The sequence below is a fragment of the Mesoplodon mirus genome, assembly GCF_964341445.2.
Source record: "Mesoplodon mirus genome assembly, chromosome: 11".
NCBI classification, from domain to species: Eukaryota; Metazoa; Chordata; class Mammalia; order Artiodactyla; family Ziphiidae; genus Mesoplodon; species Mesoplodon mirus.
Window position 1 is genome coordinate 73,950,579 of NC_138987.1, and position 16,803 is coordinate 73,967,381.

General features: G+C 37.5%; 2 protein-coding genes across 3 annotated transcripts in view; one reads left to right on the forward strand and one right to left on the reverse strand.

The window, feature by feature from the left end:
* The window catches only part of ZFC3H1 (zinc finger C3H1-type containing), a 49,226-nt gene extending 46,594 nt beyond the window's left edge, over positions 1 to 2,632 (reverse strand). For both annotated transcript variants that reach the window (XM_082637077.1, XM_082637076.1), the window contains exon 1: positions 1,689 to 2,632. In XM_082637077.1, coding sequence (XP_082493203.1) covers positions 1,689 to 2,286 — 598 coding nt within the window. In that variant the 5' untranslated portion in view covers positions 2,287 to 2,632. The remainder of the gene's footprint in view (positions 1 to 1,688) is intronic.
* Positions 2,633 to 2,691: 59 nt separating this feature from the next.
* Positions 2,692 to 16,565, forward strand: THAP2 (THAP domain containing 2). The gene is made up of 3 exons (XM_082635454.1): positions 2,692 to 3,264; positions 9,067 to 9,262; positions 12,479 to 16,565. The coding sequence occupies exons 1-3, from the start codon at positions 3,194 to 3,196 to the stop codon at positions 12,866 to 12,868; spliced, it is 657 nt and encodes a 218-aa protein (XP_082491580.1). The 5' UTR covers positions 2,692 to 3,193; the 3' UTR covers positions 12,869 to 16,565.
* Positions 16,566 to 16,803: the final 238 nt, after the last annotated feature.

Below are 16,803 nucleotides of genomic sequence, written 5' to 3' on the forward strand. Positions count from 1 at the left end.
TTCCTTCTCTAATATAAAATAAACTAGGAAAAAACTTTAAGCGCCCATAGTACTTTTTACATACCTCAATTTGAACTTTTTACACTGAACTATAATTATTTACATTTGCCTCTCCAACACAAATTAGAAGTTACATCTTCGTATTCTTAAAAAATTTACATATTTGTATTTAAATAGCCTCTCTGTTTTTAGGCTCAGAATTGACAACTAACAAATCCTTGGTTAAAAAAATATCTTGGGCAGAGGTTTTCTAACTTTATTGAAAGAGCATCCCTCTTTTTAAAAGTTAAATACCTACGTGATTTTTTTCTGAAACAATCCTGGAGTGCTCCTAACCCAACTTTTGATTGTAGAAGTTTTTTCAGAGCACTAGCACCAGAAGCTCCTACTTATTACCTAAACCTACATTTCTGGTCCCCTTCCTATCCCGACATCTGGGAAAGACTGTTTGGTCCTAAGTATTCTGTGAAAAAAATGTTGAGTGTCTCCCAAACAAATGTCTTTATATATAAGTTTCATATATAATGAATATATTAAAAAATCATTACCCCATGGAAATTACAACCAGTAATAAATGTTCTTCGTAAACTATTTTTATGCAGTTATCATGGAATATGTCAAGACACAGTTCTACAAAAAAATCTGAAAAAGTATATATTACCTTACTACAATAAATTATAGTATTATAAATATAACTGAATCACTTTTCTGTACACTTGAAACACGTTGTAAATTAAGTATATTTCAATTAAAAAAAAATTTTTTTAAAGACATAGTTCTACAAACACGTCTTAAAATAGCAAACCCTCAGATGAGTAAACTCAGGAATGTTTACGATAACTATGAATAAGATTATAGGGGACAAAAACCAGATTATTTTGCTATTTTCCTTCTTAACCTCTCCATAGACTCCACTTTCCCATAAACCCCATGGTTTCCAATATATTAAAATAAAAATGCTGTTAAGTTTCATTCTCTACCTAGCCCACATTTGTCAGCAGTAAGAGTTATAAAATGTCCAAAATGTGAACATAAGAAATAGAAAACTTAAGGAGCTAAAGTTTCCTCCAAAGATATATGAATTTCAAACCTCTGAATTTGAGTTGGCGAGGAAGATACCAGGTCTTTTTTTTTTTCTTTAACTTTAAAAAAGCAGCAATGTGTTAAGAATAAATCAAGAAAAGTAAAAACAGAATCACAAATAAAACCAGTAGGATTATGAACGATGAAACTTCACAATTTTCAATGTGACACTGCAATATGAAATAAGCAACAGTATTCCCCAAACTTTTTATGGCCAATTATTTTTTTTTCTCCCTCTAACAATCTAAGGCAACTTCACATAGCAAAGTTCCTGTACTAGCAAAAACAAAGGCTAATGAAACTTGGGCTTCTGATGTAATACTGCAAATCTGATTTTACACTGTCTTAGATTCCACTAGCTTGGCCCCCATCCATAACACGTTCATGTTAAAAAGCAATGCACCCAATAAAGCAATTTTAAGAAATAACGCTACAGTTTGACACATGGGTGGGGATTACCAAAGAACCGCCTACGTTAAGTATACTGACACAGTGAAAGCAAGCGGTTCTGACGGTTCTGAAAAGTTACTCATCTCATAGACCTGAGAAGACGCTAAAGGGAACTTCAGTGACACACCCAGGGCAGACCGCCACGTTAAGGATACAACTCTTCCGAGGTGGAGAGGGCTCTCGCCAGCTCTGACTGCTGCCGAATCCGGATCCCGCTCCTCCTCCCAAAGGAGGTCTGCCCCCCGGCTTGCCTCCTCGCTCACCCCCTCCTCGCCCCCGACTCCAGCGACTCCCACCCCGGTAAGGCCTGCCTCGAAAACGGAAACGGTCCAAGGCGATGTGGCTCCGTTCCCAAAAGGACGGCCGGGGACTGCTTTCGGACAGTGAGCTTGAAGGCATCCGCACGGAGGGCGGGTGAGACCGGAACGGCTCTTTGGGTCGGTAGCTGCTGTGTCCCCTGAGGTGGCCCCGCTCCGACGCGTGCCGCGAGCGTGAAAAATTCCTCAGCTGCTGCTGAGAAGAGGACGATGACGAGGAGGAGCCACCGCCTCCGCCGGATCCACCGCCCCGGGCCGGGTGAGGAGGCCTTCGCCGCGGGTACGGTAACAGCCCGCCACCACTGCTGCTGCTGCTGCTCCGGCTCCGTACCTGGCTGTTATTATCGTCGTCGCTGATCTCCCCATCTTCGAGCTCTCCTTCTTCCTTGGGCGAGAGGCCACTGGAGGCCGGGGCCGGAGTATCTGCAGTCGCCATCCCGGGAGCAGCGCGTTCCACACAACCTTAGCGCTCTGTCCGGGGATCCGCCCGTCAGCTGCCTTCCTGCTCAGTTTCCTTCTTTCTCAACGGACCCGGTCGGTGCGGCCTTACCCTACTTGCTCACCTAGCGGGCTCTGCTCCCCAACTTCCCCGCACCCCAGCTCTTTCTCGCCGGACCGTCGCAACCCACTTCCCTGCCCTAGCGCCCCCTTGCTCCTCCGCGATCTGGCTCTTCCGCCTCGCGAGAAAAGATCTCTGGAAGTGGCTCTGCTTGCAACGTCACTTCCTGCGGCACGCAGGAAACAAATCTCCCATTTACACCGTGATAGTTAGGACAACGCGATTCTCACTGGGAGTTGTAGTCTTTTTTTTTTTTTTTTTTTTTTTTTTTTTTGCCTCTTGCTTAGGGTTTGTCCTTCCAGTCTGAGGCCCGTCCGCACTCCAGACGCTGCTTTGGGGTTTCTGGGTGCGTGGCGGGGTAGGCGGGCCCGTTCTTAACCTCGGCCGCGAGAGTTTCAGAGTAATGGGGGTATGGGAGGGACACACGTCTCTTTTTTAATTGCTCGGAGGACAGCTGCTGAAGAGAAGCAGTAGTCCCACTCCCTTTTGGGAGCCAGGGAGAGGACGGGGTGCGTCCGCCATGTTGGTGAAGGCAAACGAAGAGGACTAGAGCTCCAGGACTGTCGGCTCCTGTAGCTCAAGTCCGCCATATTATTAAAGAGAAAGGGAAGGCAATCCCCCCTCCCCGCACACATACGTACACCCCTTCTTCCCACCTAGCTCCCGCAGCTTAGCTGGGTGGGCCCTTCCCCAGCCTCGCTTGCCCAGTCTCTTCCCGAAGGAAGCGTAGCAGCCCGCGCCTCAGATTAGGCTTAAGACAGCGCCGAATGAGGGCGAAAGGGAAATGCCGACCAATTGCGCCGCGGCGGGTTGTGCTACTACCTACAACAAGCACATTAACATCAGCTTCCACAGGTAACCTGGGCAGGGAGTGGGGGTGACGGAAACGGGAGTTCCTAGACTGGGTATCGCTTGTGTGGAAAGAACAGGATTCTACTAATTCTAATAACTTCGCTAGCTAGCTAGCTAGTAGCAGGGACGCATCATTTTTGCCCTTTGTGTGTGTTTCTCAAATCTGTCCAATTTTTCGCTCCCTTCGGGGAAGGTTTACTCACTTTGTAAAAGAGAGCCAAGTTCTCTCCGTAATTACTCCTTCTCTAGAAAGTGACAGGAGGATACCTTAATTTTCTACTCTTTTACTCCCTGTGTATTAGACCAGGTTTTGATATTAATGACGCCGTAAGAGGAAGCGAGATCTGCCTTTTCAAGTCAGCAATCACCTAAAAAGCCTGCTGTGTTACCGTATAATTAGTCAGTTTTCACTAGCTGGATTGACATGGGAAGCATTTAAATTTCAAATAGTCACGCACAGTAACTGCGGAAAAATTGAGTCATCATCATTAGTAGCCGTGGAATTAAGCGATGTTAATGAAAGTGGAAAAGATAAGCTTTCTATTCTTACTAGAACAGAGTAGTATAAAAAGAACCCAGGTTATGTTTTGCCTTCGTTTGCTGGAAGAGCAATCAAAATTCTTTATTTCTGTCAAATCAGAACTCTGGAAAGCGCTTTGAACCCTACATGAAACATAATAAGTACTTGGTAAATGTTTACCTTCTCGCAAGTGCCTGCCATATACCTGAAGAAAAGAAGCATTCAAAAAGTTAAGTACAAACAGTTCTGATTTTATATACCTCACAACTTAAGGTCTTAGAATGTAGAAAATGATATCCTTGACCTTTCTCCCTACTTCATTATGACAAAATGTACCCACTTATTAAAAGTTACCACTTAAAAAAAAATCCTTGTGGTGTTTCTGTTTTTCATCTACTTCATGCAAATGTAGTGCTTTATTCATTCATCCATCAAATGTGTACCAAGCTCTTATTTCCCCGACATGGTGCTAGGGATCCAGAAAACTCTTAACCTTCCTGGCGTTGGAATGAGAAAGACCAACATAAATAATTGTGGTCAAGTGCCAAAGAAGAGACCTTCAGGGTCTCTAACTTAGCCTTGGAAAGTCAAAGAACACTTCTCAAAGGATGTGAAATTTCAGATGAGACCAAAAGATGACATAGATTTGGTCCTGTACGATACTTTAAGGATTTTCTATTTTATCCAATGAGTACTTGAGAAGTTATGGAGGGCTTAAAAAGAATGGCGTGATTAGATTTGTATATTAAAAAGCCCTCAGGCTGCAGTGCAGAGAATTACAGTGTTACTTAAAGTGCTGGCCAAGCATCATCAAGAGATGAATTAGAAAGGAGCTTATTACAGAATGTTAATGCACCTGCTATTTCACAAGGATATCCTGCTACAGCGTCAACTGAACTAAATGTACTTCTGTTGCTGGCACAATGAGCACTAGATTAGAAGAGGTGAGCGTTGATAGAGAAAAAAGTTGGGAACCTGTAGTAAAACAATGGAGAGTCCACCCAGTGGCCTAGACTACAGTGGTACTGACAGTAGAGATGGAAAGAAGTGGACAGACTTGAGAAATGTTTGAGGAGAAACTACCATATATGGTCGTTTGATTTGGAAGATGAAGGGGAGGGAGGATTCAAGGTACCAATAATGAATGTTTAGGAGATGCACGGTGGTACACTAACATACATACCTCCTCTCCGTGTTTGACTGTTTGCTATGAAATTAACATTTTCATGTGTAACCCCAGAAGTTTAGGTGTTAAAATAACATTATAATAAAAATCTCTATTTCATAATTAACACTATTCACTCCTTTCCTAGGACATTGGTAGACTTCTTTATCCCCATGTACAGCTTATATTGCCTAAACTTACTGTCACCATTTTTCTTATCTCTTAGCCCATTCCAGTCTAAGTGCTGCCAATAATAATCTTTTGAAACTGTTCTTGCTAACATAAAGGACACTCCAGCGTCCTTTTTTCATGGCATGTGATCATTTCCTCCTTGAAATACTCTCTACTTTGAATTATTTGACACTAATTTTGTGATTTTCATCTTACTTTTTTGGCCTAACTTCAGTCTCCTCTGCCACTCCACCCCCTGACCAAGATCTTCCCATTCTTATCAAAAGGATTGCAACGGTTCCTGTGGTCTTGGTTAACATTTACCTGTTAATGCCTCCCAAATCAATACCTCTGGTCCAACTCTCTCTAATGAGTTTTAGACCTATCGGTAAAGTGTCTCAGTTATTTCCCTGGTCTCTTCAGTTCCTCACATTCAGCGTACTAAAACTGTACTACTGAACTTGCCCTTCCCCCAAACCTACACCACTTCCCATATTCCCTTTCTCAGTAAATGGAAACACCATCCACCCAGAAACTAGGAGGTCATCCTCCCTTGACTTCTCACCATTCCCTCTCAGTTGGATTATTACAACAACCTTTTAACTGGTTCACTGCTTCCATTCATGCACTCCTAACTGCTCTTCTATAATCAATAGTGTGTTGCTAAATTTTTAACAACAGGATTTCCAGGAAAGGGGGAAAGCCCTGATTTGTAGTGTTTGTCCAATTTCCATGATATAAATACTCCCACCATAACTGGTTATAAGCTACCAATATGACATCACTGATCATGGAGTTGGGAAGAAATGTGCAATACTACCCTATTCTATAGCATTTATTCCATACAGGTGTAACAGACATAAGTAACCTGAAGAGTATAGACAACAGTAAAATAATTAGGAAGTGATGGGTTTTTAGTACTTATTACCTTTGTTTTTAATTTATTTAAATGCAAACTTACATAATTTAATTTTTAATAATGGCTGTGTTTCACAACCAGTTAAAATATTTTCTGTTGACAGCTCTAAATTAGGCCTCTTAATGGCTTACCAGTGCCATTTTGGATAAAGTTCAAAATTACTCTTTAACTTGGAAAGTCCTCCATCTTCGTTCATGTCATAACACTCTTCCTGTCCCCAAGATACTCTTTAACACTCTTCACTACTACCATCCTAATTTCCCTAGCTAATTCGTACTGTCTTAAGGCCTCTTGATGAGATAAGCTCTTCCTGTTTTATGGTTCCATGCAATCCTGTACTTACCCTTTTATAAACTCATGACACTTGTAATTACTTTTATAATAATAATAAACAGCATTTATTTAGTATTTACCACGTACTATGCATTGGGCTGAGCATTTACTCACAATGTCTCATTTAATCCCTAGAACCACATTAGGTACCGTTATAACTCCACTTTATGGATGATGAAACTGAGGCCCAAAAAGGTTAAACAACATTCTTAAAGTCACCCAGCTATTACGTGAAGGAGCTGGGATTGATACCTGGTTTGATTACAGAGACTATTCTCAGCCACTCTTTTCTACTACATCAAGCTATTTGATTCTCTACCTTCCCCATTACAGTATACCCACATAGAAGGTAGATGTCATAAAGGTAGATCAACTTTGTTTACCACTATGTCTTCAGTGCCTAGGACAGTGCTTGGAATGTAAGAGGCATTCAGCTGTTAAAGACCCAAGCAAAATAGCATTGTTAAAATACTGAGTGATTTTCCAAAACATCTAATGTTTCTGAAAGCCTGGTTCTATTATTGTGTAAGCAAGAATATATCCATCTATTAACACCACGTTAATTTTTTAAAATTAATATTTACATGATTTATTATTACTTAAATTCAGTTTATGGGCTGCTTCTCCCACTCTTTGAATTTGCTGAGAAAAATCCAAACAACACGTGCAAAAACAAGATTAAGGTTAATACTGTATAAAACATTATCTAAAATCAAATATAAAATTGTTGATTATTCTTATTTTATTTCAACACAGATAATCTAAAGATTATTTAGTAATGCCAAACTAACTCCATTACTTTGTATATTCATTGATTCACTCAAAAAGTTCATTGAATGCTTACTAACAGGAAAAAGTAGTGAAAAAACATCTCCTAACCAGGAGAAACCTGTGATCTAGTGGTGGAGATAGAAAAGTAAACAATTAGAATACAGTTATATTAATGTTATATGATATAGGAACATCTGACCAAGTCTTCTGATCATAAAAAAAACTTGTTAGGAACATGGGATTCCTAAACTGAGTCTTAAAGAAGTAGAATTTGATCACATTAAGGTCCAATTGGAGACGTTGGTTTCATAATTTAAAACTTTTTTTTAGTTTAAAAATGAGCTAAAAGGGGAGGGGATGAAAGATAATATTTGAAAGAAAGTCTTCATATATCTGAAGAGTCTTATACAAATGCTAATACAATAGTACTGATAGTACTTATTTGTGCTTGAAGCCCCAAGAAGAACTAGTGTGCTTATAAACTAAAGCTTAATTTTTAGCTTAGTCCTCAGGAAACATTTTCAGATCACTAAATATTGGAACAGAGAGCTTTGAAATGAGAATACATTACTATTAAGAGGTGAGGGCTAAGCCGAGTAGATAAAGTCTCCATTAGAGAGACTTGTATTTCTAGTGAAATGCAAAACAACGTACATATATGAAAACATGTGAACTGCAGAGTGACACACAGATGTTATCCTCAGGTGAGGGTGTGTTCGGGGCAGTGGGGGTGGGGACATGAGATGGCAGGGTGTCTAAGTAAGTCTGGGCCTTCACCTCTGTGGCCCTCCCTGCTGGTAATTTGAGCAAGCCTAGTATATCTGACACAGCCAAAGCTGTTACCTAATGAAGCTTCAGTTGGGGGCTTTTGAGCCACATGATCTTCTAACATAAATTTAATGGTTCTTTTTAGGTACTAGTGAGTTCATAATTAATACTTCAAGGATAAGGTAGTCAAACTAAAGAAGAGTTCAGTTCAAACTTATTACATGTGAATGTTGATTCCTCTATTTGCAAGTCAGTCAACACAGTTACCATTCGAATTTTTAGACAGTCCCTTATATTTTTCTCTTCCTTAATGGTGTACACTGGGTGCATATCAATATATTTTATATCTGAAATAAATATAAAAGGAAAAACATTCCTGCTGGGCTTGTCATCAACATTTTACTTTTTGTAGTAATTAATTATGCCTTTTACTGTACAACATAGCTTAAGAGGTCATTTTTTAAAAATATATGCAGTTTAACTTCATGGAAGTAATATAGTGAATTATAAGTTCATATATTCTGTATTTATATTAATTAAGCAAATTTTTGTTGAGTCCCAACTGTTTCCAAGGCACTACGTAAGTGTTAAAGTTAGATAAAAAGATAAAATGATCCATGTCCTCGAGAAACTTAAAATCTTCTTTGATTTCACTGGAAATTTATTAAAATGGAAAATTACAAAGCAATGTAGTAAGTATCATAATGAACACAGGGGAAGGAATACCAGAATCTGTCTCGATAAAATTTAATCTGTAGATGATCTGATTTGTCTTGACCATGGACATGAGCAGCAGATCAAAGCACTGTGAAATTATTCCTGCTTATAATGGATCTACATAAATTTGATCTAGATCAGTTTAGTCTCGTTTATTTTACTGCCCTTGTTAAAGACTAGTTTGGGAAGAAAGGTCTCTTTTTAAAACCCTGAAAAATTAAACGACTTAAGTTAGTTTTTTATTAACTTTTTTACAACTTATAAAAATGAGCATGAATTGGTTTCTGTTCCAGTATCTGGATACTGGAAATGTTTAAATTTTTATGTAAATGGAAAACATTTTAAATTGTTACCTTTCAAAATTTCTTTTAACCATTTAGGTACAACCAGAAGTGTGATAGTTGGAATTTGAGTTGCCTTTTTTTTTTTTTTTTTTTAAAGGTTTCCTTTGGATCCTAAAAGAAGAAAAGAATGGGTTCGCCTGGTTAGGCGCAAAAATTTTGTGCCAGGAAAACATACTTTTCTTTGTTCAAAGCACTTTGAAGCCTCCTGTTTTGACCTAACAGGACAAACTAGACGACTTAAAATGGATGCTGTTCCAACCATTTTTGATTTTTGTACCCACATAAAGTCCATGGTAAGTAATACTACTTTTACGCCATTTTAACCATTTTTAGAATCCATCCCTTTTTGTTTGTAACATGGAACAATTAAGAATATATTGGAATTCATATATAATGCTGTGCCTCAAGAAAACTGCAAAACTGCAGTAAAGATGCAGGCTAGAATTAGTGCTCAGCGTTCCTGACTCCAGTATTCTTTCCCCAACCTAAACTGTTTTATTATATTGGAATTTCACATCATTGTTAATTATTATCGATAATTGACCCATTGGTAAAACTGAGAAATCGTAATGAAACCTCCAGCATCGCTCTGCTCTGATTTTAAGATGATATGCAAATAATGTGTGTTAAGTGCTTTCAGGGCAGCACACCCAAAGAATACCAGAGTTACACCAAAGAATATAAGTTCAGAGGGAGGCATAACAGAAAACCTCATAGAGCTCAGGCATTTCGGCTGGGCTTGAACTTGGAGTTTGGAACTTAGGAGAGGGTTCTTGACTTTGCACAGCGCAGCAGCAATAGCATGATGAGAACAAAAGATAATGAGTTGAGAAGTGAATGGAAAATAAGTGTTAGCAAGTGATATTTAAAAGGAAAGAGAGGGGCTCCCCTGGTGGCGCAGTGGTTGGGAGTCCGCCTGCCGATGCAGGGGACACGGGTTTGTGCCCCGGTCCGGGAAGATCCCACATGCCGCGGAGCGGCTGGGTCCGTGAGCCATGGCCATTGAGCCTGCGCGTCCGGAGCCTGTGCTCCGCAACGAGAGAGGCCACAACAGTGAGAGGCCCACATACCGCAAAAAAAAAAAAAAAAAAAAAAAGGAAAGAGAAATTTAAGGTATAGTATGAATGTATTAAAACAATGTTTTAGCTAGTTAGGGAAGATCTGATCAGAGGGGAAAAAGCTAGCTGAGAAAGACAGGGTCACTGAAAGGTTCAGAAGGGGTGGAATGAACAAAAAGAGTTTAGCTTTGAAAAGGAGGATAGACATCTTTTCTCTCAGAGAGGAAAGATCACTGCTTTTCTTGAGTTATTTTTGACAGTTAAATTTGTAAATCTACATGAGTTACTATCTGAATGGAAGAGAAGGGAGAGGAGATTGTGGTAAACCAATTATCACAGATACTAGAAAAGCTCCAGGAGGGCAAGCATTTCATTTCTGAATCCTCAGAACCTCAAATAGTGCCTGGTACATAGTACACACTCATATATTTATTGAATTTGAAGTATAACTTGTTTTTGACATTTTAATCATTTATTCATTCAACAGATGTTTACTAAACTTTACATTATGTCAAAATCCAAGTTAGATGCTGGGAATATACGGATCAAAAAAGAGTCCCTGGGCTTCCCTGGTGGCGCAGTGGTTGAGAGTCCGCCTGCCGATGCAGGGGACACGGGTTCGTGCCCCGGTCCGGGAAGATCCCACATGCCACGGAGCGGCTGGGCCCGTGAGCCATGGCCGCTGAGCCTGCGCGTCCAGAGCCTGTGCTCCGCAACGGGAGAGGCCGCAACAGTGAGAGGCCCGTGTACCGCAAAAAAAAAAAAAAGAGTCCCTGCCAATTCCCCTAGACAGGAGGAATGCCAGTTGTAGGTTTCATGAAGACAGGAACCATATTTATCTTACTATTCACTGTTGTGTCCCCAGGAACTCATAAATGAATTCCTGTGTTTCAATAAATGTTTGTTGAATGAATGAAAGACACAAAGCTATGAAATTAATCAAATAATCTGGGAACTATAAGTGGTTTAATATTATTGGAGTAAAAATTAAGATGATGAATGGCAGCACTTCCCTGGTGGTACAGTGGTTAAGAATCCGTCTGCCTGCCAATGCAGGGGACACGGGTTTGAGCCCTGGTCTGGGAAGATCCCACATGCTGTGGAGCAACTAAGCCCGTGTGCCACAACTACTGAGCCTGCGCTCTAGAGCCCACGGGCCACAATTACTGAAGCCCGCACGCCTAGAGCCCGTGCTCCGCAACAAGAGAAGCCACCACAATGAGAAGCCCGCACACCACAACAAAGAGAAGCCCCCACTCGCCGCAACTAGAGAAAGCCCATACACAGCAATGAAGACCCAACTCAGCCAAAAATTAATTAATTAATTTTTAAAAAGATGGTGAATGGCAGAATGGGGTGAGATCCTAAATGGTACAGTATGCCATGTAAAGATAATTTTTTTTCTTTAGATAATAGGGAGGCAAAGAAGAATTTAGCCAGTATTAAATCATCAAATCTGTTAGAAAATTATTGTGTGGCAGAAAATAGACTAGTGAGGATCAAAATGAGCCAGAGATCAATACAGAAGTTTTTAATATATTCAAGCCAGACATGAATGATATGGGCCTGATATGGATAGTAGCATTAAGAATGATGGAGAGGAGGGACTTCCCTGGTGGTTCAGTGGTTAAGACACCGCGATTCCACTGCAGGGGGCGTGGATTCGATCCCAGGTCGGGGAAGCTCCCACGTGCTGCACAGTGTTGCAAAATAAATAAATAAAAATAAAAACCTTAAAAAAAAAAAAAGAAATGAAGAGAGTGAAAAAAAAGAATGATGGAGAGGAGAGGATTTGTGATACAGATATTTAGGAGATAGAATTAATAGGACTTGATGACTAATTGAATGAAAGAGATAAAAGGAAACAAGGGTCCTCAGGTTTCTGATTTGGAAAGAGTTTCTAGCCAGATTTTAAAACCTTGAATGTATCAATAAGATATAACTGTGCATAATTAATAGGTAAATCTATTCAGGAGCTTGATACTTCGGAATATGTTTGTATTAAGTAGGACCACAGGTCTGAAATATTAATCAAATTGAGAGGATAGTATTTACCTAAAAAAGAGATCAAATCAGTATCACAAATAAACCAAATGTCTAAATGCATTCTATATTGGCCTTAGAATATTGCAAAGAATTTTCTTAAGTCTCTACAGAATCATATTCAATAATTTGGAAGAGACTTAGGAAGTCCATTCTCTATTTCCAGACCAATGCTTTTATCTCTCTGGAGAGAAAAGACAAAAAAAAAAAAAATAGGTGGCTGGAGTTAATTCAACCAGTTGAGAAACTTGAATCCATGACTACATGAAATGGGCTGCTGATGTTTCCTATCAAATTTTTAAAATCAGTTTTTAAAAGAGCAGTTTAAATACTGTTATCCAAAACAAAATTTACTTATTTGTGATATTCCATAATTTATGTTCAACCCTCTAATTTTATTCTGCTCAGAAATTCAAGTCAAGGAATCTTCTGAAGAAAAACAACAGTTGTACTCCAAATGGACCATCTAATTTAAAATCAAACATTAGTAGTCAGCAAGTACTACTTGAACACAGTTATGCCTTTAGGAACCCTATGGAAGCAAAAAAGAGGATAATTAAACTGGAAAAGGAAATAGCAAGTTTAAGAAGGAAAATGAAAACTTGCCTACAGAAGGAACGCAGAGCAACTCGAAGATGGATCAAAGCCACATGCTTGGTGAAGAATCTAGAAGCAAATAATATATTACTTAAGGGCACATCAGAACACATTTTACCAACTGCCTTAAACAGTCTTCCTTTGGAAGATTTCAAGATTCTTGAACAAGATCAACAAGGGAAAACATTACCAATCCTCTAACTCCAAAACAGACTAAAAGTACCTTCAATTAGGATTTGATGCTTGAACTTCATTCTGTTCAAAGGTAAAGATATTTAAGGAAATTATTCCAAAATTGGGTATTTAATAAAGTTTTACCTGAAGTAACAACGTTACTGCATAATTTATTTATGAAGACTTGGTTACAAAAAAAATGGAGGGCTTCCCTGGTGGCACAGTGGTTGAGAGTCCGCCTGCCGATGCAGGGGACACGGGTTCGTGCCCTGGTCCGGGAAGATCCCACATTGCCACAGAGTGGCTGGGCCCGTGAGCCATGGCCGCTGAGCCTGCGCGTTCGGAGCCTGTGCTCCACAATGGGAGAGGCCACAACAGTGAGAGGCTCGCGTTCCAAAAAAAAAAAAAAAAAAAAAAAAAAAAAAAAAAAAAAAATTGGAGAACTTCTTATGAAACTTATTTGAACGAGAATGGAAGTGCCTTATGTGAGAATCATGTACTTAAAATTTTTTCTAGAAAATTGTATGTAAAGTATTTTGTGTTTTTGTCTTTTTAAACTTCTTTTAAAGAACAGTCTATGACAAGTAATGTTTTTAAATTATACTATAAAAAATCTTTTTCCTGTACCAAAGTTGGGATATTACATTCTAAGTAATTTGCCTAGTAGGAGTTAACCAACATGAAATAAAACTTTAAAACTGCTGGATTTTGTATTAATTAAATTATTATTATTGGCACTGTGATTGGGAAAAATTTTAGGAAAAAACCTGAAGTACAGGGAAAGTTCTTTTATTTAAACTTTTCCTATCTTTTTATCAGTAAAACTGAGCTAATCATGGCCTCCCTCATAACAAAATTAGCTTTTGCAATAGCTTGTAAAATATTTTGAAAATAGTATTTTCAAATGTGAAGTACCCTTGCATCATCCAAGTAACTCAGACTACTAAAAACAGGTAGCTGATTATATTCACCTTCTAAGAAAATATGTTATGAAATAACAGAGATAGAGATCTAGCTTTTACTTTAAACAAAACGATAAATGTATACCACATTTATTCTCATAATAAAAATATTACATTTTCTATTTCAAAACTGATACGTTAATAGGCAAACATGCTACACAGTTCCATGTTAGGAATACTCCCTCTGTCCCCATGTGTGTTGATACCAAAATTCTTAAGCTTTCTTTTTTTTCCATAAACCCACAATAGAATTGAATTATAGAAAAGTACTTACCATATTATATCTTTACAACTTATAACCTAAAATGAAGTCAATTTATCTTACACATCAGCTTGCTTTTTATCTCCTCTTTTAGTGAGAGTCAAATAGAGCAACCATACTGCATAACGGAAATGGAATGTAGATCTCTTTAAAAATACATGTGTCTCTGATAAAGCTATGCAAGTGCTAATTATTTTACAAAATAGAATATCAGAACTATTCTTATAGTTTCCATTTGAACAATTAAAGGGTTTGCCTTATTTTAGCAGATAAATGTTTAATAAGAATCCTTTCCTTCAAACAGCTTTGGTCAAATCATGTAAAAATTTATTAATGTACAATCAGGTTACCCAGGCCTGATTTGAGCTTCTGACACCGCCATATGAAAGTAGCATATACATAATCACATATTACTGTAAACCCTTCCCATAAGGTAATGGCTACTTGGTGATAAAAAAATTTTTTATAACATTTGCTGAGATCCTAGCAAAAAGTCTTTTTACATTATTAGCACCCTTTCTTTTAATAAGGAATGCCTCCCAAGCAACTAGATGCACAAAGGCAAAGGTAGGAAACATCTCTTTTAGTTATCATCAGGCACTTAAAATAAATATTTATGAAAATTCTTTTGTGTATAATGTAAACCTTGTTAGTCATGTTATCTTTTTTTTTTTTAAGTCATGTTATCTTTAATATTGGATGTAGCTCCTTGGAATTGTCATTACATGTTTTCAACTATCTTTATATGGTTTCAAACATAAACATCAGGAAACACTTACTGACCATTTCTATTTTATACCTCAAAATAAGTTGGGCAAATAATCATTTAAATATAAACTATGTTTCCCAAGTATAAACTCTCACGTTGTTCACCGCCCCTCCCCAATACAAAACAAAACACTAATGCAGGCTGATTCCCATCTACAATAATACCCTGATATCTTAATATAACATTTTTTAATCACAAAAATAAAGTGTTATAAAATACAACAAGCTTTTGGCAAAGTTAGACTTCATTTATTAATATTTGAGAGCACTGAATAAACTACCACTCAGTAATTCTAAAGTAAAAATTTTTGCTGGTTTTTCCATGTCATTTTCATGTTACTGTTCCAATAACATGCTCCATCCAAACTCTCCCTGCATCAAATTATTTTAACATACATCTGTCTACCTTAAAACTACTTTCATTCATAGAGAAAAACGTAAAAGGAATCTTTTAAAATCCTGTTTTCAGTCTGTTGATAAACTTATCACTTAGCTCGTAGACCATAAAACTAATCAAAATTATAACAGTTCTTTGTCCTATGCTCTGACACAACACATATCCTCTGTTCTATGCCTGTCATTCATTCTATGTCTACCAGGCACTAACCCCTAAAAGGACCAGCCAAAGGCTAGAATTTGATATAAAGATGAATATGACATGATTTTCTGCCCTTAAGTTGCTCAAAGTCTCTTGCGAGAAACAAATATTATTCATAATACAATATGCTAAATGCTATGAAAGAAGTATGTGTGAAGCGCTTTGAATTGGAATTTAATGAGAACGTGTAAACTTTAGACCTTTTTACAATGAACCAGTTTTCTTTTGAAACAAACAGATTTTCTTCTTATAATGACTTACAAATGGAGATTTTGTAGAAGGACATGGGTGTTGACATGAATCACATACAGTGTTTATTTAATAAATTGTAAGACATTTTTTTTCCCATTAAAATGAACACTGAACAAATTTGTTGTTAATGATATCCTGTTAAAAGGAAAACATAAGTAAGTAAAATATATCAAAACCAAGACTGGAGTTTGACATTTGATATTTTTACTAAACAACAAACCCTACTATCACGAATTTTTTAAAATAATTTTAACTCAGAGTCTTAAAGTGAACAAAGCACTATGGCACCAATTAGTTCTCTTACTTGTTCTTCACATATATTCTGTGTGGTAGGTGGTATTATCTCAATTTATAGATGAAGAAATCCTTGTTAATGTAATTTATTTATTCATTCAGACATTTATAATGTGTCAGCTGGCACAATGGATAGAAATGCAGTAATCTAGGAAGTTCTAGATTGAACACTGGTCTTCAGCCTCCAAATCCTCTTCTCTGACCTCTACATTTTAACCTTCTGTTAAATATATGAATCATTAAAATAGGACAGGTTATGTGTCTCAAAAAACTAAAATAAAAAATATTGTGTGTATATATACAGTAAAGACAGTCTGTGAAGTCATTGTTGATCTCTTCTAGGTAGACTTTGTAATGTTGGGTTTTTCTAATCTCATTTCTCAATGTTAGAATACGGGTAAATTTTAATTTTGGTATAATATAGAAAGTGGTTCCTCTTTATGTCAGAATATGGGATTCTTTTAGTATTTAGACAGTTGGAAACTTCATAAAATTAATGATTTTATAATGTATATTAAACAATTGCATATTGTTTTCACAAAAAAATGTATTCTGAGTATACTGATATTAAAAACTTTTCCAAGGAAATTACTGTCATGCCTATTATTTCTAAAATATGTACATAAACATTTCTGTGGAAATCTATCCCCTAAATTGATCCCCTAAAATACTTCTGTAGAAGTCCACCTCCTTAAATTGAAGCAAACTGTAAGCAAAATAAAGATATGTAAAGCCTAGAAGAGGAATTTTCATTTTATGGCTCAAATTAAATCTAAACATAAATTATAGTTTATTTGCACTGTTTTAAATACTGGTTATACAATCT